The sequence below is a fragment of the Mauremys mutica genome, chromosome 8 (assembly GCF_020497125.1).
Source record: "Mauremys mutica isolate MM-2020 ecotype Southern chromosome 8, ASM2049712v1, whole genome shotgun sequence".
Taxonomy (NCBI): Eukaryota; Metazoa; Chordata; order Testudines; family Geoemydidae; genus Mauremys; species Mauremys mutica.
In genome coordinates this window covers 82,613,651-82,631,430 of record NC_059079.1, presented here as the reverse complement: position 1 = coordinate 82,631,430, position 17,780 = coordinate 82,613,651, and the positions used below count along the sequence as shown (strand labels likewise).

At 42.2% G+C, this 17,780-nt stretch overlaps 1 protein-coding gene and 1 long non-coding RNA gene across 2 annotated transcripts in view; one reads left to right on the top strand and one right to left on the bottom strand.

Moving 5' to 3' along the window:
* TENM2 (teneurin transmembrane protein 2) overlaps window positions 1-17,780 on the top strand; it is a 966,597-nt gene that overhangs the window by 904,661 nt on the left and 44,156 nt on the right. The window contains exons 19-22 of the mRNA XM_045027903.1: window positions 11,204-11,323; window positions 13,197-13,458; window positions 14,231-14,498; window positions 15,619-15,762. Coding sequence (XP_044883838.1) covers window positions 11,204-11,323; window positions 13,197-13,458; window positions 14,231-14,498; window positions 15,619-15,762 — 794 coding nt within the window. The remainder of the gene's footprint in view (window positions 1-11,203; window positions 11,324-13,196; window positions 13,459-14,230; window positions 14,499-15,618; window positions 15,763-17,780) is intronic.
* On the bottom strand, window positions 604-16,108 carry LOC123376129. Its single transcript, XR_006581693.1, has 3 exons — window positions 15,974-16,108; window positions 8,731-8,776; window positions 604-730 (listed from the first exon to the last, which is right to left on the bottom strand). It is a non-coding gene; the product is annotated as an uncharacterized LOC123376129 (long non-coding RNA).

Below are 17,780 nucleotides of genomic sequence, written 5' to 3'. Positions count from 1 at the left end.
TGTCACAATTTATTAATATTGCCTTTATTTCATAACATTACACTTTGCGTTCTATCACCCTGGCAGAGTCTAACACTAAGTTCTCTATACTGAGAAGGAGTAGCCTGGAATTTTAACGCATGAGAACTCTAGGATTTACATTGAGGGACGAAATGGATATTAGTTTTCAATTAACAGGACAGTTGTATTTTGTGTGGTACGAATAAGACAAATATTGAAACACAACTTTGGAATAATTAAGTCAGATTTTTTTAAAGATAAATTACAGTAAATTAGATATCTTTGTTTTGGTTTCTCATTTATTCATTATATAAATCCATTTTACTTTTAGCTGACCATCATATTATCTCTGTTTTCCTCTTTCTTTTAAGCTCTGGGCCTGCTCTGCATTATTTCCTAATTCTTTATTTATAAATAATCTAAAAGCCAATTCATCATTCATTTATATGTGATGCCCCATAAGATTAAAAAAACCTGTTTTCCTATTTACAGATATTATTCAAATGTGTCTGCATTTTAGCCCTTCATAGGGAATCTTTAAGAAATTGATGAATATATTCATTATGTTCATATCTTCCAAGTCAAAGCTGAAGAGGGAGCTGCATCTGGTCTTGTGCCTAATGCACGGCACTGGGTATCAGGGAACTGGATTTTCATTCCTGATTCTTCAATAGACTTCCTGGGTGATCTTGGGCAAGTCATAAATGTATCTGTATCTCAGTTTCTTCATCTATAAAGTAGAGATAATATTTCCCTATGTACCAAACAAAGCATTGTTATATCCATGTGCTGCTCAGATACTACAGCAATGGGTGACATAGAAAACCCTAGCAATTAATAAGTGACCTGTCCAAAAAACGAAAAATATTTCTGTAAATTTAATGTTTGTTGACATTAACTGACCAACTCTGTAAATACTACTAAACATTGCCTTTTGCTTTATTGGTGCATAAGGAGAAAAACAGGCCAAGAGCAGAAACCAATCAGCTAATGCACCAAGCTGTGTGACATATCCAGAAGGGATATGGTCAATTCAGTGGCTGAATTGACAAAAGAGCCCAGGTGTTGTGACTCTCAATCCCATGTCTTATCCACTGAGCCATGGTGCCTCATACAAAGTGTAAGTGCAGCTATCCTGTCCACAGGCCAAAAGTTAATTTTAACCAGAACTTCCATTGACATCAGTAGAAATGGCATGACTTCAGTCAGGGTCAGACTTTAAAATGTAAAATTGAAATAAGTATTTACCCTTTCTCTTAGCTTTTATGGTTTAGAATATCTAGTTGTATTTTGTTACATGGTGACACAATCTGACAAATTGGAGGAGGGTTAAAGTTAATGCTAAAAATCTATCCCAAAGGCTTTACCACTTTAACTCTCCTTACACGTTATGTCTCAGTAGTGCAGGAGCCTGTGCTCAGTCTCCCATGTTACAAACTGTAGGTCTTGCAAAGTCTAAGGCCAGGAAGTCTGAAATTTCATTTTTGGCTTACCTTCACTGTCAATTCCTATTTGTTCAAGTCAGGAAAATTAAATTTGGGCTTGTGTGGATAAATTTTAGTGAAAGGACAAGGGGTTAATAATTATAAAAACAATTCCTACTCAACAATAAAAACAGTAAAAAAAATCACAAGTTAAAAAGCAACCAATGTATTGTTCTCCAAGCTTCTAACTTAGAAATAGCTCAATGTACATTTGTGGATATGGGTTGGGATTTTCAAAAGTGCCCAAGGAAAATAGGTGCCCAATTTCGATTGAATTTGGGTGCCCAAGTCAGTGAGGCTCCTTTGAAAATCCCAGACTTGCTTTAAAAATGTTGCTGCAAGTCACCTAAGATAAAATTTTCAAAAGTGAAAATCAGTGGGACTTAACTTACTCAGGACCAGATTTTCAAAGGTATTTAGGGACCTTAAGATGAAGATAGGCACTTAGTGAGATTTTCAAAAGAAGCTAAACAGGTTCAGCATGTAACTCTCATTGATAGTCAATCTGCTTTGGTCTTTTGAAAATCCCACTAGGTGCCTATCTTCATCTTAGAAACCTAAATACCTTTGAAAATCTGCCCCTACAGGCACATCTACATTGGAATAAAAGACCTGAGGTACGGCCGCAGCTAGTCCAGGTCGGCTGATTTGGGTTTGCGGGGTCTGGGCTGCGGGGCTAAAAATTGTTGTGTAGAGATTTGGGCTTGGAGTGGAGTACTGAGCTCTGGGGCCCACCCCACTCATGGGGTCTCAAAGCTAGGGCTCCAGCCTGAGCCCAAACATCTACACCACCATTTTACAGCCCCCAAGTCCGAGCCCTGCAAGCCTCAGTGAGCTGACGCAGGCCAGTCACAGGTGTTTAATTGCTGCTTAGTCCCTAAGTGAATAAGTCTCTTTTGAAAATAGGAGTTAGGCTCTTAAATCACTTAGGCCTGGATCCACTAAGGGACTTAGGCACTGAGATGCTGAGCATCATGAAGCGTATCTTATAGGTGCCTAGAAAATCACAGGATCAGCACTGCAATCCACAAACCTGAGTTAGGCATGTAGGCCCCCGATACAATGAATGGGGAGAGATAGGTGCCTTGGAATGCAGTCCACAAAAGCCAGCATGCTAGGCAGCTCTCCACCCAAGATAGCCAATAGGCAATGTGGATGAGAGGGTTGTATGCCAAGCTCTTCCCGCTCATGGAGATGAGCATCCAAGTCTGGGCTGCAGGGAGGTGCCAGTCTCTCATAGCAGTCCATGGCCTTGTCTACACTACAAGACTATTTCGAATCAACTTAGTTCGAATTTGTGGATTCAACCTTATGAAGTCGAATTTGTGTATCCATACTAAATACACTAATTCGAATTTCTGAGTCCACATTCATGGGGCCAGCGTCGACTTTGGAAGCGGTGCACTGTGGGAAGCTTTCCCGCAGTCCCCGCTGCCCATTGGAATGCTGGGTAGAGCCCCCAATGCCTGCTGGGGGGAGAAATGTGTCGAGGGTGGTTTTGGGTAAGTGTCGTCATTGAACCGTCAATAACAACCTTCCTCCTTGAAAGCGCCTGCAGGCAATCTGTTCGTGCACTTTTCTGGTCAGTGACAGCGCGGACGCCACAGCACTGCAAGCACGGAGCCCACTGCAATCATCGCCGTTTTCTCCTCCACGCACTTTATCGTCCACCTCTTCCACAGTCAGATGATGAGAAATTGGGCTACTTTTCAATGGTGCTGCAAGCACTGGGGGACCATAGGGGACGTTTTGCAAACATCAACGTCGGGTGGCCGGGCAAGGTTCATAATGCGTGTGTTTTCAGGAACTGTGGGCTGCTCAGACGCCTGCAGGAAGGTAGTTTCTTCCCAGACCACGAAATAACTGTTGTGGATGAGCAGATTCCTAAAGTCATCCTCGGGGACCCAGCCTGCCCGCTAATGCACTTGCTCATGAAGCCCTATACAGGCGCCTGGGACAGCGACAAAGAACTCTTCAAATACCAGCGAGCAGCGTGACCTGTGACTGTTCATTTTCTTTACAGAGAAGCTGAACCTGCCCCTGTTTCTTTACCCACTGACTGTTGACTCTCCTCTTCGGTTACATACCCCGTTCACCCCGTTTCCCCCACTTCCAACACACGTGTAAAAATAAAATACATGTCCCATTGTTACTGAAGAAAGGTTTCTTTATTCATGACTTTGCGTTAAAGGGTTGAAACTGGGAGGCAGACTGTGCTGGGTAGGGTGTGCGGTGATGTAAAGACCGCCTCTAAACTCAACGAATGACAGGCTCCTGCTCCTAGAGCGGTCCGCAGTGCCGGAATGCTTCTTTCAACGGAGCCTGCCATCCCTCTTTTTCGAATTCTGTGTGCGGGGGGATATGTGACCTTGTGGCGGAGGAGTACGGATACAGATTCCTCTGCTGCGTGACAGCGGTCCAGGACAAGGACCGCTGTATAAGATCTGTAACCGCCCTCCCCCGCTACAAAGTCACATCCCCCCCGCCCACACAGAACCTGGAAACCACCTCCCATACCGACCATGGTGCCTACTGACTGCACTGTGTGTGTGACCCGCTGCTGATCCTGCCCCCGTGTCTGTACCCTGGGAAAGGTGACTGTCCTATGCAATTAACAACCCCCTTCCCCACGCCCCCCATTCAAACACAGTCTTCTTTGAAAAAACATGACGGAAACAGTAATTAACAGCAAAGTATTTTTATTACTTAAGTAGACACTTAGGGGATGGAACTGGGATTGGGACTTGTGTGAGTCCGGAAGGGAACGACTTCTGCAAATGTAGGGTATGAGAGCTTTTGGGTACTTGAGCACTCTGCTGGGGTGCAGTGACAGTTTACACGGCCTCTGGCGCCCCTCCTTCTGGTTATTTTGGGTGAGGGGGGTATGGGACTTTGTGGCGGGGGAGGGCGGTTGCAGATACACTGCAGGGGGGCTCTGTCCTCCTGCGGTCCTGCAGAACATCCACAAGGCGCCTGAGCGTGTCTGTTTGCTCCCTCACTAGTCCAAACATTGTTTGAGTCGCCTGCTTGTCTTCCTCACGCCACCTCTCCTCCCGTTCGCTGTGTGAGCGCTGGTACAGAGAGACGGTCTCCCTCCACTGGCTCTGCTGGTCCGCCTCGGCTAGGTAGCAGCCCATACGTTCATCGAACATCTTGTCCCTTGTCTTTTTCTTTCTCCGCCTAATCTTTGCCAGCCTCTGCGAGGGGGATGCTGTGGCAGGTCTGGAGACAGTGGAAGCAGTGAGATGGGACACAGGGAGTGAATTCCTTGCAAAGATACATTTTTGCGAACAATTAACTGAGTCTAGGCTGTCTCTGTGAATTCTGGGTTGAGACCCCTGTGCCTGCTGGGGCACAAATAATTTTCGCGGTGGATTCTGGGTAAATGTCGCCAGTCATTCCTTCCTCCGGGAAAGCAACGGCAGACAATCATTTCAAGCCCGTTTTCCCAGAATTGCCCTGGCATACGCCATAGCGTGGCAACCATGGACACTGTTTTGCCTTTTGTGTATGTCACCGTATGTGTACTAGATGCCGCTGACAGAGGCGGTCCAGCAGCGCTACACAGCAGCATGCTTTTGCTTTTGCATGACAGCAGAGATGGTTACCAGCCATATTGTACCATCTACCATACCATAAATTGGTAATAAGATGGTAATAAGATGGGCATGGTTACCTGTCCTTTTGCACTGCACCATTTGGTGCTGTCATAAGTGCCCCTGGCCGAGCAGCCAGGGGCGCAAAAGCAAAAATTGGGAATGACTCCCTGAGTCAATCCCTCCTTTTTGGTATCTAAAAATAGAATCAGTCCTGCCTAGATTATGGGCAAGTGTACTAGAGAACCACTGTATCATAGAACCAGAGAGCACAGCTGCTCTTTGTCCGATCCTGCATAAATTTGGAGCTGTATGCTATTCACAGGGGGTGCTCCTGCAACAACACCACCTGTTCATTCCGGCCTTCCCACAGCCTTCCTGGGCTACCATACCATTGTCCCACCACTTGTGTGATGAAGTAATAAAGAATGCAGGAATAAGACACAGTGACTTGTTTGTGAGAAATGAGTGGAAGGAAGCCTCCAGCTGCAATGATAGTCCAGGCAGGACATTAATTACTGTGGATGAAAGAGCCCATCATCCCTCTGCTAGTCCAGGAGCAATTCAATCTTTTCTTTACACAGGAAGGGTGGGGGCTGATGGAGCTCAGCCCCCTGTTGCAATGATGAGGACGGTTACCAGCCATACTGCACCATCTACCATGAAAAATTAGGGCCAGGCGCCCTTGATCGACCTCACAGATGCTAGTACGCATGGTTACCAGTCCTTTTGCACTGCCCCATGTGCCAATAGGCTGATGATGAGGACGGATACCAGCCATATTGCACCATGAGCCATCCATAGCGTGGGGGGGCAAGGATGTTGGTGTTGAGTGCTGCACCATCGCGTCTATCTGCAGCATTCAGTAAAGATAGGGTGACATGTAAAAGAGTCAAGAGAGGATTGTTTTCCCTTTCACTTCTGGTGGTGGGTGGGGTGTGTGCGCAAATTGCCGAACTATGCCCTGACCCACTGCAGACACTGTGTTTGACCCTAGAAGCATTTGGAGCTCATCCAAGAATGCAAATACTTTTCGGAGACAGCAGGAACTGTGGGATACCTTGCGTCCTCATTCCCCCCTCCCTCCATGAGCGTCCATTATATTCTTTGGCTTTCCGTTACGCTCGTCATGCAGCTGCGTGCTGAGTCTGTGCTATGCCGTCTGTCCGTGGATTTATTAAAAATACTTTGGACCAGGCGCACCATAACAGTAATTCCACTACTTAGATGCATGAGTCTCCTAGCGAGATCACCGTGAGGACGGGCACGGAAGGAGATAGAGAGCGCATGCTGCGTGAAATCTATCACGAACCACGGACCGATGCAGCCGTGCTCGGGGAGGCAGTGCTCCCTGAATACCGCATGAAAGCCTCGCGCGGAAAAGGGTGCTATCACGGAGCACTCAATAAGGCAGCTCTCCCCAGGAACCTCCTGCTGATGCTTATCGATTAACGGAAGGAGAGCTTCGTGGAGATCTCCCAGGAGGATTTCTGTTCTATCACCATATATAGAGAGACCTCCTTCTCACACACTTCAGATTCCTGTTATATTAAGAATCAAAGTTAACATGGTTAAAGCACTTACCGACTGCTCCTTCCCCTGATTCAGGATCCGGGTTCATGGCCGGGGAGGGTTGGTAGGGGATCTCCGTGACGGTGATGAATAGATCCTGGCTGTCGGGGAAACCAGCGTTGTAAGCGCTCTCGCCTGCCTCGTCCTCCACAAACACTTCCTCATCTTCCCCCTCCGCGAACATCGTCGAGGAACTGTCCGTCGACACTGTCCCATCATCAGAGTCCATGGTCACTGGTGGGGCAGTGGTGGCAGGCTCCGTAGCGTCCGTTTGCCGCTTTGATTTTTTGGTAGCCTTGTCTGGGGTCCTTGGTTTTCACGCGGCGATGCGTTGCATGACGGCTGTATCCTCTGTCTGGATCATGGCTTTGGAGACTTTCTCGTAGGTCTTTGCATTCCGTTTGTTGGAGCGCAGCTCCGAAAGCACAGACTCCTCGCCCCATACACCGATCAGATCCAAGAGTTCCTGGTCAGTCTATGCCGGGTCCCTCTTTCTATTCAGAGATTACATGAACTCCTCTGCTGGAGAGCTCTGCATTGCTGCCGGTGCTGCTGAGCTCGCCCCGATGTCCAACCACGAAATGAGATTCTAACTGTCCAGAAAGGAAAAGGAATTCAAATTTTCCCGGGTCGTTTCCTGTGTGGCTGCTCAGAGCATCGAAGCTCGGACTGCTGTCCAGAGCGTCAACAGAGTGGTGCACTGTGGGATAGCTCCCGGAGCTACTAAGTTCGATTTGCATCCACACCTAGCCTAATTCGAGCTAGCCATGTCGAATTTAGCGTTACTCCACCTGTCGGGTGGAGTACCAAATTCGAACTAAAGAGCCCTCTAGTTCGAATTAAATGGCTTCCTGGTGTGGACGGTTGAGCGGTTAGTTCGAATTAACGCTGCTAAATTCGATTTAAAGTCCTAGTGTAGACCAGGCCCATGACTGGGAGAAGATAGGTGCTCCTCTGCTTAACTTGCAAGTGGAGCATCTTATTGGAGGATGAGGAACAGAAGCTCCCTTATAACCTCTAACCCAATGGTTAGGGTACTCCCCTGGGATGTGGGACACTCCCAATTCCAGTCCCTCTTCTGCCTGAGGGGGAGAAGGGATTTGAACAGGGATCAGCCACCTCTCAAGTGAGTGCCCAAACCACTGACTCTCGAGTCATTATAACTCTTTCTGACCCAATTAATAAAATAATTAATTGAAGTGGAACAACTTCAATTGGCGAGATTGAGGGAGACCCACCTCAGAATATCCCATAGCCCGCTGGCTAGGGCTCTCAACTGAGAGATTGCCCATCCTTGTTCAAATCCCTTCCCCTCATCAGGTAGAGGCAGGACCTGAACGAGCCGTCTCTCACATCCTAGGTGAGGATCCTAAAGGTTATCAGAGAGGTTGTCATCCTCCTCCTCCTTCCCCTTAGCTGTTTTGTGTAGATCTATGCAACCTCTGAGCCCTCCTATGCAACTGGGCCTCACATGCAACTCAGGCAGCTGACTGCCTGCCTGCCTTCCCCCAGATGGTGAATCACTCTGAGGCGTAGGCAGTGAGGCAGCAGAGCACATGCCAAGAGGCTCCCAGGGAACTTTTACTGCAAAAACATAGGTGCTGAGTGAGTTTAGGTACCTTTGGCTGTAGGTGGCAGCTGAGCAGGGAGGTTGTGGATTGCAACAGTGCCTGAAAATGGGGCTTAGGTGCCTGAGTACCTTTGTGGATCTGTGCCTTAGGCACTTTTGAAAATGTTACCCCTTATTGGTATCACAGATGCCAAATTATGGACAGAAGCAAATGGTTGTGTTCAAGCCTGAAATGCTGAAACTGGGGGTTTAAAGTGCCGACATCGCCTTCAGAGAAATGCTGTCAAAGGTTAGGCCCCAAATTTTTGCATACATTAAAGCTGTCTTAATCCCATGAATTATAATGATCTCTCTCCTCCTGAGCTCTTTGTTCCACTCCATTGCAAAGAAATGGAGAAGAAGGGGGAGGAAATAGGCACTACCATCCTACAAAATATCTTTTGTTCCACCTGTTGACTCTGCAGGAGCAACTAATAATCAATAACATAATTCCCCAAACGATGCTTACCTCATTGCTCATTCTGGCACACAGACAAAGATGTGGTGGTCTGAAGCTGTTGAACAAAACCAACCATGTTAATTTGTACTGCATTCACATTTGACTTCTATTATGTGAAAAAAGGAAGAAAATTGTTTGAGGAATATAATTATTTTCATGCTTAAGAGGCAATAGCCCACAAGACAGATTTAAAAAAAAAATTAAATGGCATCAATGGAAAATCACTATAATTTACTTGTTAGCTTGTCTTATCTGTAGTATTATTATTATTATTGCAGGTGAATAATCATAAATAGAAATGAACCTATATCATGCCTTTCTGATATTTTTGTTTGTAAATTTACTGTACATTAAAGTCATGTGTGAAGAATCTGAAGTAACAGACTTGTTAAAAATTACACGTGATGCAGGCTATTTTTCTACAACATTTTAAAAGCATGATTGATATATTTAATAAAATAATTTGAGAAAAAACAGTAATGTGAAGATACTTGGCTTGTTCCAAAGTATTCCCAATTATATGGTCTGCAACATGCATGGATTTCTGTTGAGGTCAATATCATGTTACAGTATGATGATTTCAAAAATTAATATTTGACCTAGAAAGTCAAGAAGTTTTGGTGTGGTAATCATTAAAAAGCAATAGAAAGGATTATTTTCATGAACTGGTTATGTTTTTCTGATATCAAGAGACTATTACAATGTGCGAGGAATAAAAGAAAAATGAGAACACGTTTGTTTAATAGCCAGTGGAGTGCACTTAGAAATTCACATTAGAGCATTTTAAACATTTCAAAGTTCATAAAAAGGTCTAAAAATAATCTTTGGTATTGCTAATAAAGATAGATGTGCCCTCAGGTCTGCATCCCTTCAGTAATTGATCTATAAGGAATAAGATAAAGCAGTATACCTATCCTAAAATTCAAGTGAATTTTGACAAGTTTTGGCAAAAAGCAGGTCAGTTTAATCCCCGAGTCTTAAAACTGGGACTCAGTCCAAGAACCTTAGGTGTCAAGAATCTGCGTCTGCCAAATTACCTAAAGTCTGTTAAGGCCGCCGAGCAGCTGCAGACCTGCCAGTACGGGGTCAATTCAGAAATGAAGCATTTCATTATCTGCTTTCTCTGTGTAGCTGCAAATTGAAGCTGGTGGAAAATGTTGAAAATGCTTCACGATAAAATGAAAAGTTTTCAGTTTGGGTTGAATAGTGAAATCTCTGCTCAGTTTTTACTTATTCCTTTCTCAAAACAAACTCCCAATTGTTTTCCTACTGGCTGAGTGAAAACAAGGTATTGGAGATCAGGATTCAGGGCAAGGTTTGCAGATGTCAGCCACTTACAACTTGGGTGAGGTTACACAAAGCTTAATTTGGAAAATTAGTTGTGAAAACTACAGATATCCCCTCCCCACCTCTGTTCTTTTTGGAGTGATTATAGGAGTTGATTGTGAGAGCTTAGTACTATAGGAAGGAAAAAAACTGACAGGGAAGGTAGAATAGCTCTGTACAATTCTAGTGATATCATAGTCAGACAATATGACAAAGTTCAAAAGTTGGGAGAACATTCTCCAATGGAAAATAAACTATCAGAAAGCAAATAGACCTCGTTAATTTTTCACTGGTGTGGTTGGTGAGTAGCTCCATTGAAATCAGTGGAATTGTACCAACGTAAAACCAGTGGAACTGAGAGGTAAATCTGACACACAGAGCCAAAGTGGCAAAGATATTTAGGCTCCTAAAGATGTAGATAGGCACCTGTTGAGACTCTCTGAAATACCTAAGGAGATTGTTAGTTTTTATTTAAATGGTAATTTAGTGCCTAAACTGTTTAGGTGCTTTTGGAAAACCTACAAGGCTCCTATCTGCATGTTTAGGTGCTGAAATACTTTTGAAAATATGGCCCTAAGTGCCTAAGTCTTTTTTGAAAATGGGACCTAGGCTCTTTTGAAAATGGGATGTAGGCATTTTGGCATTTCTGAAAATGTATCCAAAAATCTTTTATTGCTAGAATGACCTTCCAAGCTCTTACTTCAATGAGTCATGTGGCATTCCTTTTCTATACATCGAAGTGCTACCAGACCTGGAGGAATGGTTCAATAATCACAGCTCACCCACCCACATAAAGACATTCATCTCCATTCAGCAAATATAGGCCTCTCTACATGGATTAAATATGAATTTATTTGAATACATATTGATCTGAGTTGAGTGTGTGTGTGTGTATGTATATATATATATATATATACAAGGACATTAATCTGATCTCATTTACTCCAGTGTAAATCCGATTTACTTTGGATTTACACCAACACAACTCAGAATATTGCCCATATAATTATTTATTTATTTGAATACATATTGATCTGAGTTGAGTGTATACACTCATTTACACTGGAGTAAATGAGATCAGATTAATGTCCTTGTCTGTTTATAAACACCACAACCCTTGTTTTCATAGCCAACATTAATTGTGTTTCTTTTTCAGTCTTGTGTCTCTTATAAGAGGCCAAGTAGTGACTACAGATGGGACTCCACTCGTTGGAGTCAACGTGTCATTTGTCAAGTATCCAAAGTACGGCTACACCATCACTCGTCAGGATGGCACGTAAGTGTAGTTATTTCATTCTGTACCTACTTAGTATGTAATATCTGTGCAGATTGACAGATGGTGCTATCTAGTGGAACCATGTGGTATCATGCATAGAATTCCTACTGGGCCAAACAGCTATCAAGTAAACACAAAAGTAATTTTTCACATAGCATTTTGAATACTAACGGAAAGTAAATATGAAAAGGCTGACTTTTGATAATAATGTGTTAGCAGTCAGACTTCCTTTCAAATAAATTGCCCTGTATCTATGAAAACATTTGTGGACTACTGCAATATCCAGCTGAGACCAGAAATATTTCATTTTAAAATGCAAGGCAAGCCAACACACTGCTGGAAAAAAAAGTATCATTATAGAACAGTATATTTTGTTAAAAGTTCCCTTCTGCCTCTATCTTTCCTTTTTGAAGATCCACTATCTTTAGAGTTTCTTTAGGGTAGAACATAATCAAAAGAGTCTAATTGAATATACTTAGACAATTCCCCGCTGTGCGAAGAACTGCTTTTTTCCCTCTTGTATCATCTGATTTGAAATGCACACCAGTTCAGCTCAAACAAAAATGAAAGTGTCATGGTTCATCTAATTTATTGGACATGGCACTAAAACAAAACATCTATGGAAAATGCACTGTAAATATTTGCAGTTTTATATGTATCTATAGTCCAAAAAACTGTGAATTGGAATAATTTACATGAATCAACACAGGGGATATGTAAATTTCCATACAGTCCAGTGTATTACTACATTATCACACCAGTGTAACACTGGAGTAACTCAATTGTGAATCAGGCCCTGTTATGTTATTGTTTTACATTATTCCATGTACTTGTAATTCAGTTCATTGCATTGCCAAGAGATAATATGATACATGAAAAATTAACCATTTTCTAGCTCTCTTGCAAAAGAGATCTGTGAGTATTTTATTTATTGAGGACAGATTTCCAAGGGCTAATGGGCATGCACATTTACATGCACAAATCATATTTGGGGTGGGAGTTAAGAGTAAATGTTTAGTGCTTCTTAGAGGTGATAGGTGTGGGGGGCACATGGGGTAACATGCCTCCCGATTCCTGCCAGAGTTTATATGCCCTGTCCTGAGCCCTGCTGCATAACATTAGAACCTTTAAATTGTGCCCGTTCCCACTCACCTCCACCCCACTATCAACAGTTACATGTTGTCTCTGGTCCTTCTGAAAGGTGCCAGATCACTGGTCCTGGAGACGAAAATTCTTTGTTGAGCCACAGAACAGAAACAGCACAAGTTTCCCATCACTTCTCTACCAGTGCCATACACTATAGTGCTGTTGCAGGGGGACAGACCCTAAGAGAAAAGTATCCAGTAAGCTCTTGCAGTTTCTGCTGAGAATGTTTACGAGGGTGCTGATTAACATCAGATCTGGTGGTAGTGGTAGTGGTTTTTGGAGATGGACCTTTGTTCAGTTAAGAAATAGACTTCTAAGAGTGACTTTATGTCTACACTGCACTTTCGTCAGTAAAACTTTTGTTGGTCGAGGTGTGAAAAAAACAATCCCTGATCGACAAAAGATTTACCGATTAAAAGCACCGATGTGGGAGAGCTCTCTCCTGCCGACAAAGAGTGGCTGCACTGGATACCATACAGCGGCACTGCTGTAACAGCACTGCTGTACCACTGTAAAGTGCCCAGTGTAAACATAGCCGAAGTTCCTGCTGATCACATCTGAATTTCAACCAGCAGCTTAGAAGTTAACAGTTCCACTTCCCATTGTGACTAGCCTGAGCCAGGATGTGTGTTTTAAATCTTTTCGTTAATTTCCATTTGCTGGGAATTCTATCACTGTGGAACTATTCAATCTGGTCACCTCTTATGTTAAGCCCACATTTTCCTAGGTTTGACTTGATTGCAAATGGTGGGGCTTCCCTAACTCTGCACTTTGAGCGAGCCCCATTCATGAGTCAGGAAAGGACGGTATGGCTGCCATGGAATAGCTTCTACGCCATGGATACACTAGCGATGAAAACTGAGGAGAACTCCATTCCCAGCTGTGACTTAAGTGGCTTTGTCCGTCCTGATCCAGTCATCATTTCATCGCCACTTTCAACATTCTTCAGTGATGCTCCTGGTCGGAATCCCATAGTACCAGAAACCCAGGTATGAATTGTGGGAGTGAAAAGAATGTAGAAACAATCACTCCTTGTGATAGCCACACATCAGAGATGATGCACCCAATTATCAGAGTTTCACCATCCACTCACTGGACTTCAACTGGCACCTTTGTGTATTGATTCTAACAGATGAGCTAAAAGACAGACTTCTCTAATGAATCTTGTAGAAGCTGTGCTAGGCTTATCTCACCCAGGCATCTCTCTCGACTACCTTACACTCTCTCCTACTGCCTCTCATTATCACATTGTACGTCAAGTCCTGTGTGTTTCTAACTATAGCTGAGGCTATTTCAAGAGAATTTTGCAAAAACTTTGTATGTGCAACTAATCACAACCTGCTTTCGCTTATGCTAGTCAGGGGGATAAATGATAAGGGGTTATTTAGTGATCTACACTGGTATTATTATTATTACTGATTTATTCCATTTTGGCATCCCTTTTGCTTTATACCAATTGCCAATGGAAGTCTCAGGTTCGTATAATTGCAGCCTCTTGTGGCCCCTATGTATATAACTAGCAATAAAGCCTGTTGTTTTTATTTACAATTTTTCCAGCAGACTATTTTCGAAATGAAAACATGATAGTGACACACAATTATTAATCCAGAAATCATAACCTAAACCTAAACCAGCATGGCAAGGATACAAATTTTCAACCGTAGAAAGATGTTAGTTGTTAAGTAAAGTGCAAACAGATATCTCTTCTAAATAAAGTGTACAGTGGCAAGTTTAATATGTCTATTCTGTGTTTCCATCCAGGTTCTTCATGAAGAAATTGAGTTTCCTGGCTCCAACCTAAAGCTCTGTTATCTGAGTTCCCGTACTGCTGGATACAAATCTTTGCTCAAGATCACCATGACCCAATCTCTTGTGCCTCTGAATCTAATTAAAGTTCATCTGATGGTAGCAGTGGAAGGGCATCTGTTTCAAAAATCATTCCAGGCATCCCCTAATTTGGCATATACATTTATCTGGGACAAAACTGATGCATATGGTCAGAAGGTTTATGGGTTGTCAGATGCTGTAGGTATGTCATAACATTCAAACTCTAAAACTTTCAAATGATAATGTAGTGCTTATAATGGCTGATTTAGTAAGAATACTGAAATAAGGACTGTTGAAAGAATTTACCTATAGATCAAATACAAACTTTGTAAATTCTGCCTTCTTTATACAGTTTTATCCTTGGATTGAGCCTCATCCACCCATTTAGTAGAAGAAATAATTTGGTCTCCATATATCCTGTTTGGTAAAAAGTGATTCTAACCTTTGGAATGGCATGCATACTCTAGTCCACTTGGAATCTAGTGTATATTGTTGTTAGTGCTTGCCTGTATTGTAGTATGCTTACAATTAAAATGATATTTTCTATCAGGGGTCATTTCTGCACTTTTATAGCCATTTTTTTGCATAGAGAGAGATCTTTATTCTAGCAAGCAACAAAAGAAATTACCTTAAAAACCTTTGTAACTTTTATAGTTGTACCTGAAAATGTGAACAATTGATGTAAGGATTTTACAACTGTGCATTAAAGCAATGTGAATCTGGAAAGAAAATTGTATTTTAAAGATCTGCTTGCTCTTGCACTTTCACATTATTCTAAAGACTTGCAAATGATAGCACTTCTTTTTCCAATAATTCACAGATCCCAGGTTAATGTATGTAGTGTATGTGTGTGTATATACATATACATGCCAATACAAGCCTTCTATAATCCCATTTTAAATGAGCTATTACATACCATATGAAAAAATGCCATTAAATATAATAAATAAATCTGGTGAATATCAGGCTAATTAAAAGTAGAAGCCTGTCCTGTCATTTAATAGCAGAATTTTTATTAGATTTTTTAAATTATTTTTCCTACTCTCCCCTCATCAAACTGGTCACTTCCCAAAGCCAATTATTCAATGAAAAGGTCATCAGGTCCCTACAGAGTACAAGGGAATCAAGTTTCAAGGTTGAATTAAGTCAAAGATCTGAGTTTAATATTGTGGAATGAAAGAGAGCATAATCACTCTATCTCATAGAAAGTGTTTGGGAGCCAGTTGTCTTTCTGTTTGGGAACCAGTTGTTTTACTATTTGAAAAACTGTCCAGTCATTTTCGTCCATTGCTTATGCAATAATCATCACCATTTTTCCCCAGTTTCTGTGGGATTTGAATATGAGACATGCCCCAGCCTGATTTTATGGGAGAAGAGGACAGCGCTGCTGCAAGGCTTTGAACTAGATCCCTCAAATCTAGGGGGCTGGTCTTTGGATAAACATCATGTTCTTAATGTCAAGAGTGGTGAGTTAACTGATTCCATGTGTTTTCTGAACTACATGCCATCATAGCAACTTCTATCCATCTGTAGAAACTTCACTGCATGGTTTATATTTAAATTCTGAAAAATACAGTTCCACTGCTTTTCTCACTATATTTCTGAAAAGTTTTGTAAAGTCTGAACTGTTTTTGTTTCTAAGAATAATTGTGTCATTTTCCAAGAATCGCTTCTTACCCTGTCACAGAACAGCACATTCTTAAATTTCCAAGCTTTTCCTTCTGCACCACTGATCCTTTTTCTTCCTCCCCTTATTCTGCCAATGTTCTCTGAGCCTTTTCCTGATTTCTTGTTTTTGCCTTTGGCTCCTGTAATCCTCTTGAAAGATAAACCCAGGGACAACTGAGAGACATGAACTGGGTGAGCTGGGAGACCCCAGACCCATTATAGTCATAATATCAAACACAAATTGGACACAGGGAACAGGATTTTTAGAGAAGTTAAAACAGAGGCCAGGGATGTGGCAATCAGAGAGAACAAGTGACATCAGAAGAGGACTCTGAAGTCCCCACTTACCTTGTGATGATAACACAGATCTACTGCAAAAAACACTGCCAAGTTATCTAGCCAACGGTTGTATGATGTCAGGTTGACTAAACAAATCCATTTACCCCACCACCGAAGGAAAGCCAACCACCATAGCCTACTGGGTCAATTCTAAAAACAATAAATAATCTCTCCTTCCACACTTTTTCCTTTTGGAAAATTTTGCAACACTTAGGTGTTCTTCAGTGTGAATATGTTTACATTTCCTTCAAGCCATCCATTCTGCAGCCACAGCAAGCAGTCAGCTACACAAAGATGTTGCTGCAGCACTAGCAACTGAAGAGAGTTCTAGTTCATTGCACAATAACTCTATCCCAAGCAAACCTGAAAAAACACCTCCTTTGAACCTACCACGGTGTCAGGGACTTGCGATACTAGGAACCAGAAAATGTCAGGACAGTTAGCTAGTACCACAAAAACCAACGAGAAATACTTTGATCAATTTCTTCCAGCATACAGGGTCTGAGCTTTGTGTGGTTTTCAACTGGGTGTGAGGGAGATGCAGAGAAAGTAAAAGCAGACACTTTGTGGAAATGTTTGCATCAGCTTTGAAGACATCAGGAAACAGGGTAGTAGATTTAATTGTAACTTTAACTTTTCAGCCCTCTTCTCATTGGGTTCTAGAGGTAAATTATATAGAAATAGTGTTTCCATGTTTTTACCTTCTGGCACACTCTGGTTCTGCTAGTTGTATTGAGTTTTTTGGCTATTTCTTTATCAAATTTACTTGACTAGACTTTAGCCAGGGTGAAATAATTTCCAGAAGAGCCAAGTACAGGCTTGAGAAGACAGTGGAGACTGGATTTAGATAATGGCACCACTATTTTTTTGATATGTTAAAGCAGTTACTCTGGTAAATGCCAGTTTTGACTATGACTGTAAACATCTGTTTAATGAGCTAATTGAAGTACTAGCTCTGTCAATTTGTGAAAAACTTATTTTAAGGAGTCTTACGCTACCAAAGATTCCCAAGAAGCTGGTCAAAAAGAGTTTAGGTGGCATTTGTGGGTCAGTAAGAGGCTTTAAATGTCAAAGAACTCAGCACACAAGTTATTTTGTATTGCTGTAACTGTACCACTTTGTGTGTATGATCCATGTAATTGTGTAATTTTAGCAATTAAATTATTAGTATTCTTTATATTATAACAAGCACCTAAAATGGGCCATGTGCTTCACAGACATATAGGGAGACATAGCCTTAGCCTAAGAGCTCACAGACTGAAAAAGGATAAATACCTCTACAGTCATAACATTGTTAATTGTGCATTGCAAAACAAAGCGAAGCTCCATTAACTACTTAATATGCAGTTGCTAACTATTCTCCTTCTCTCCAGTTATTCCTGTTGGTCCATTCCTGTCATCACTTCTTCTGTTTCTCTCTCTCTGTCTTAGACTTAAGTGCCTTGAGCTAATAGCTATGCAGGCAGATCTAAAACAG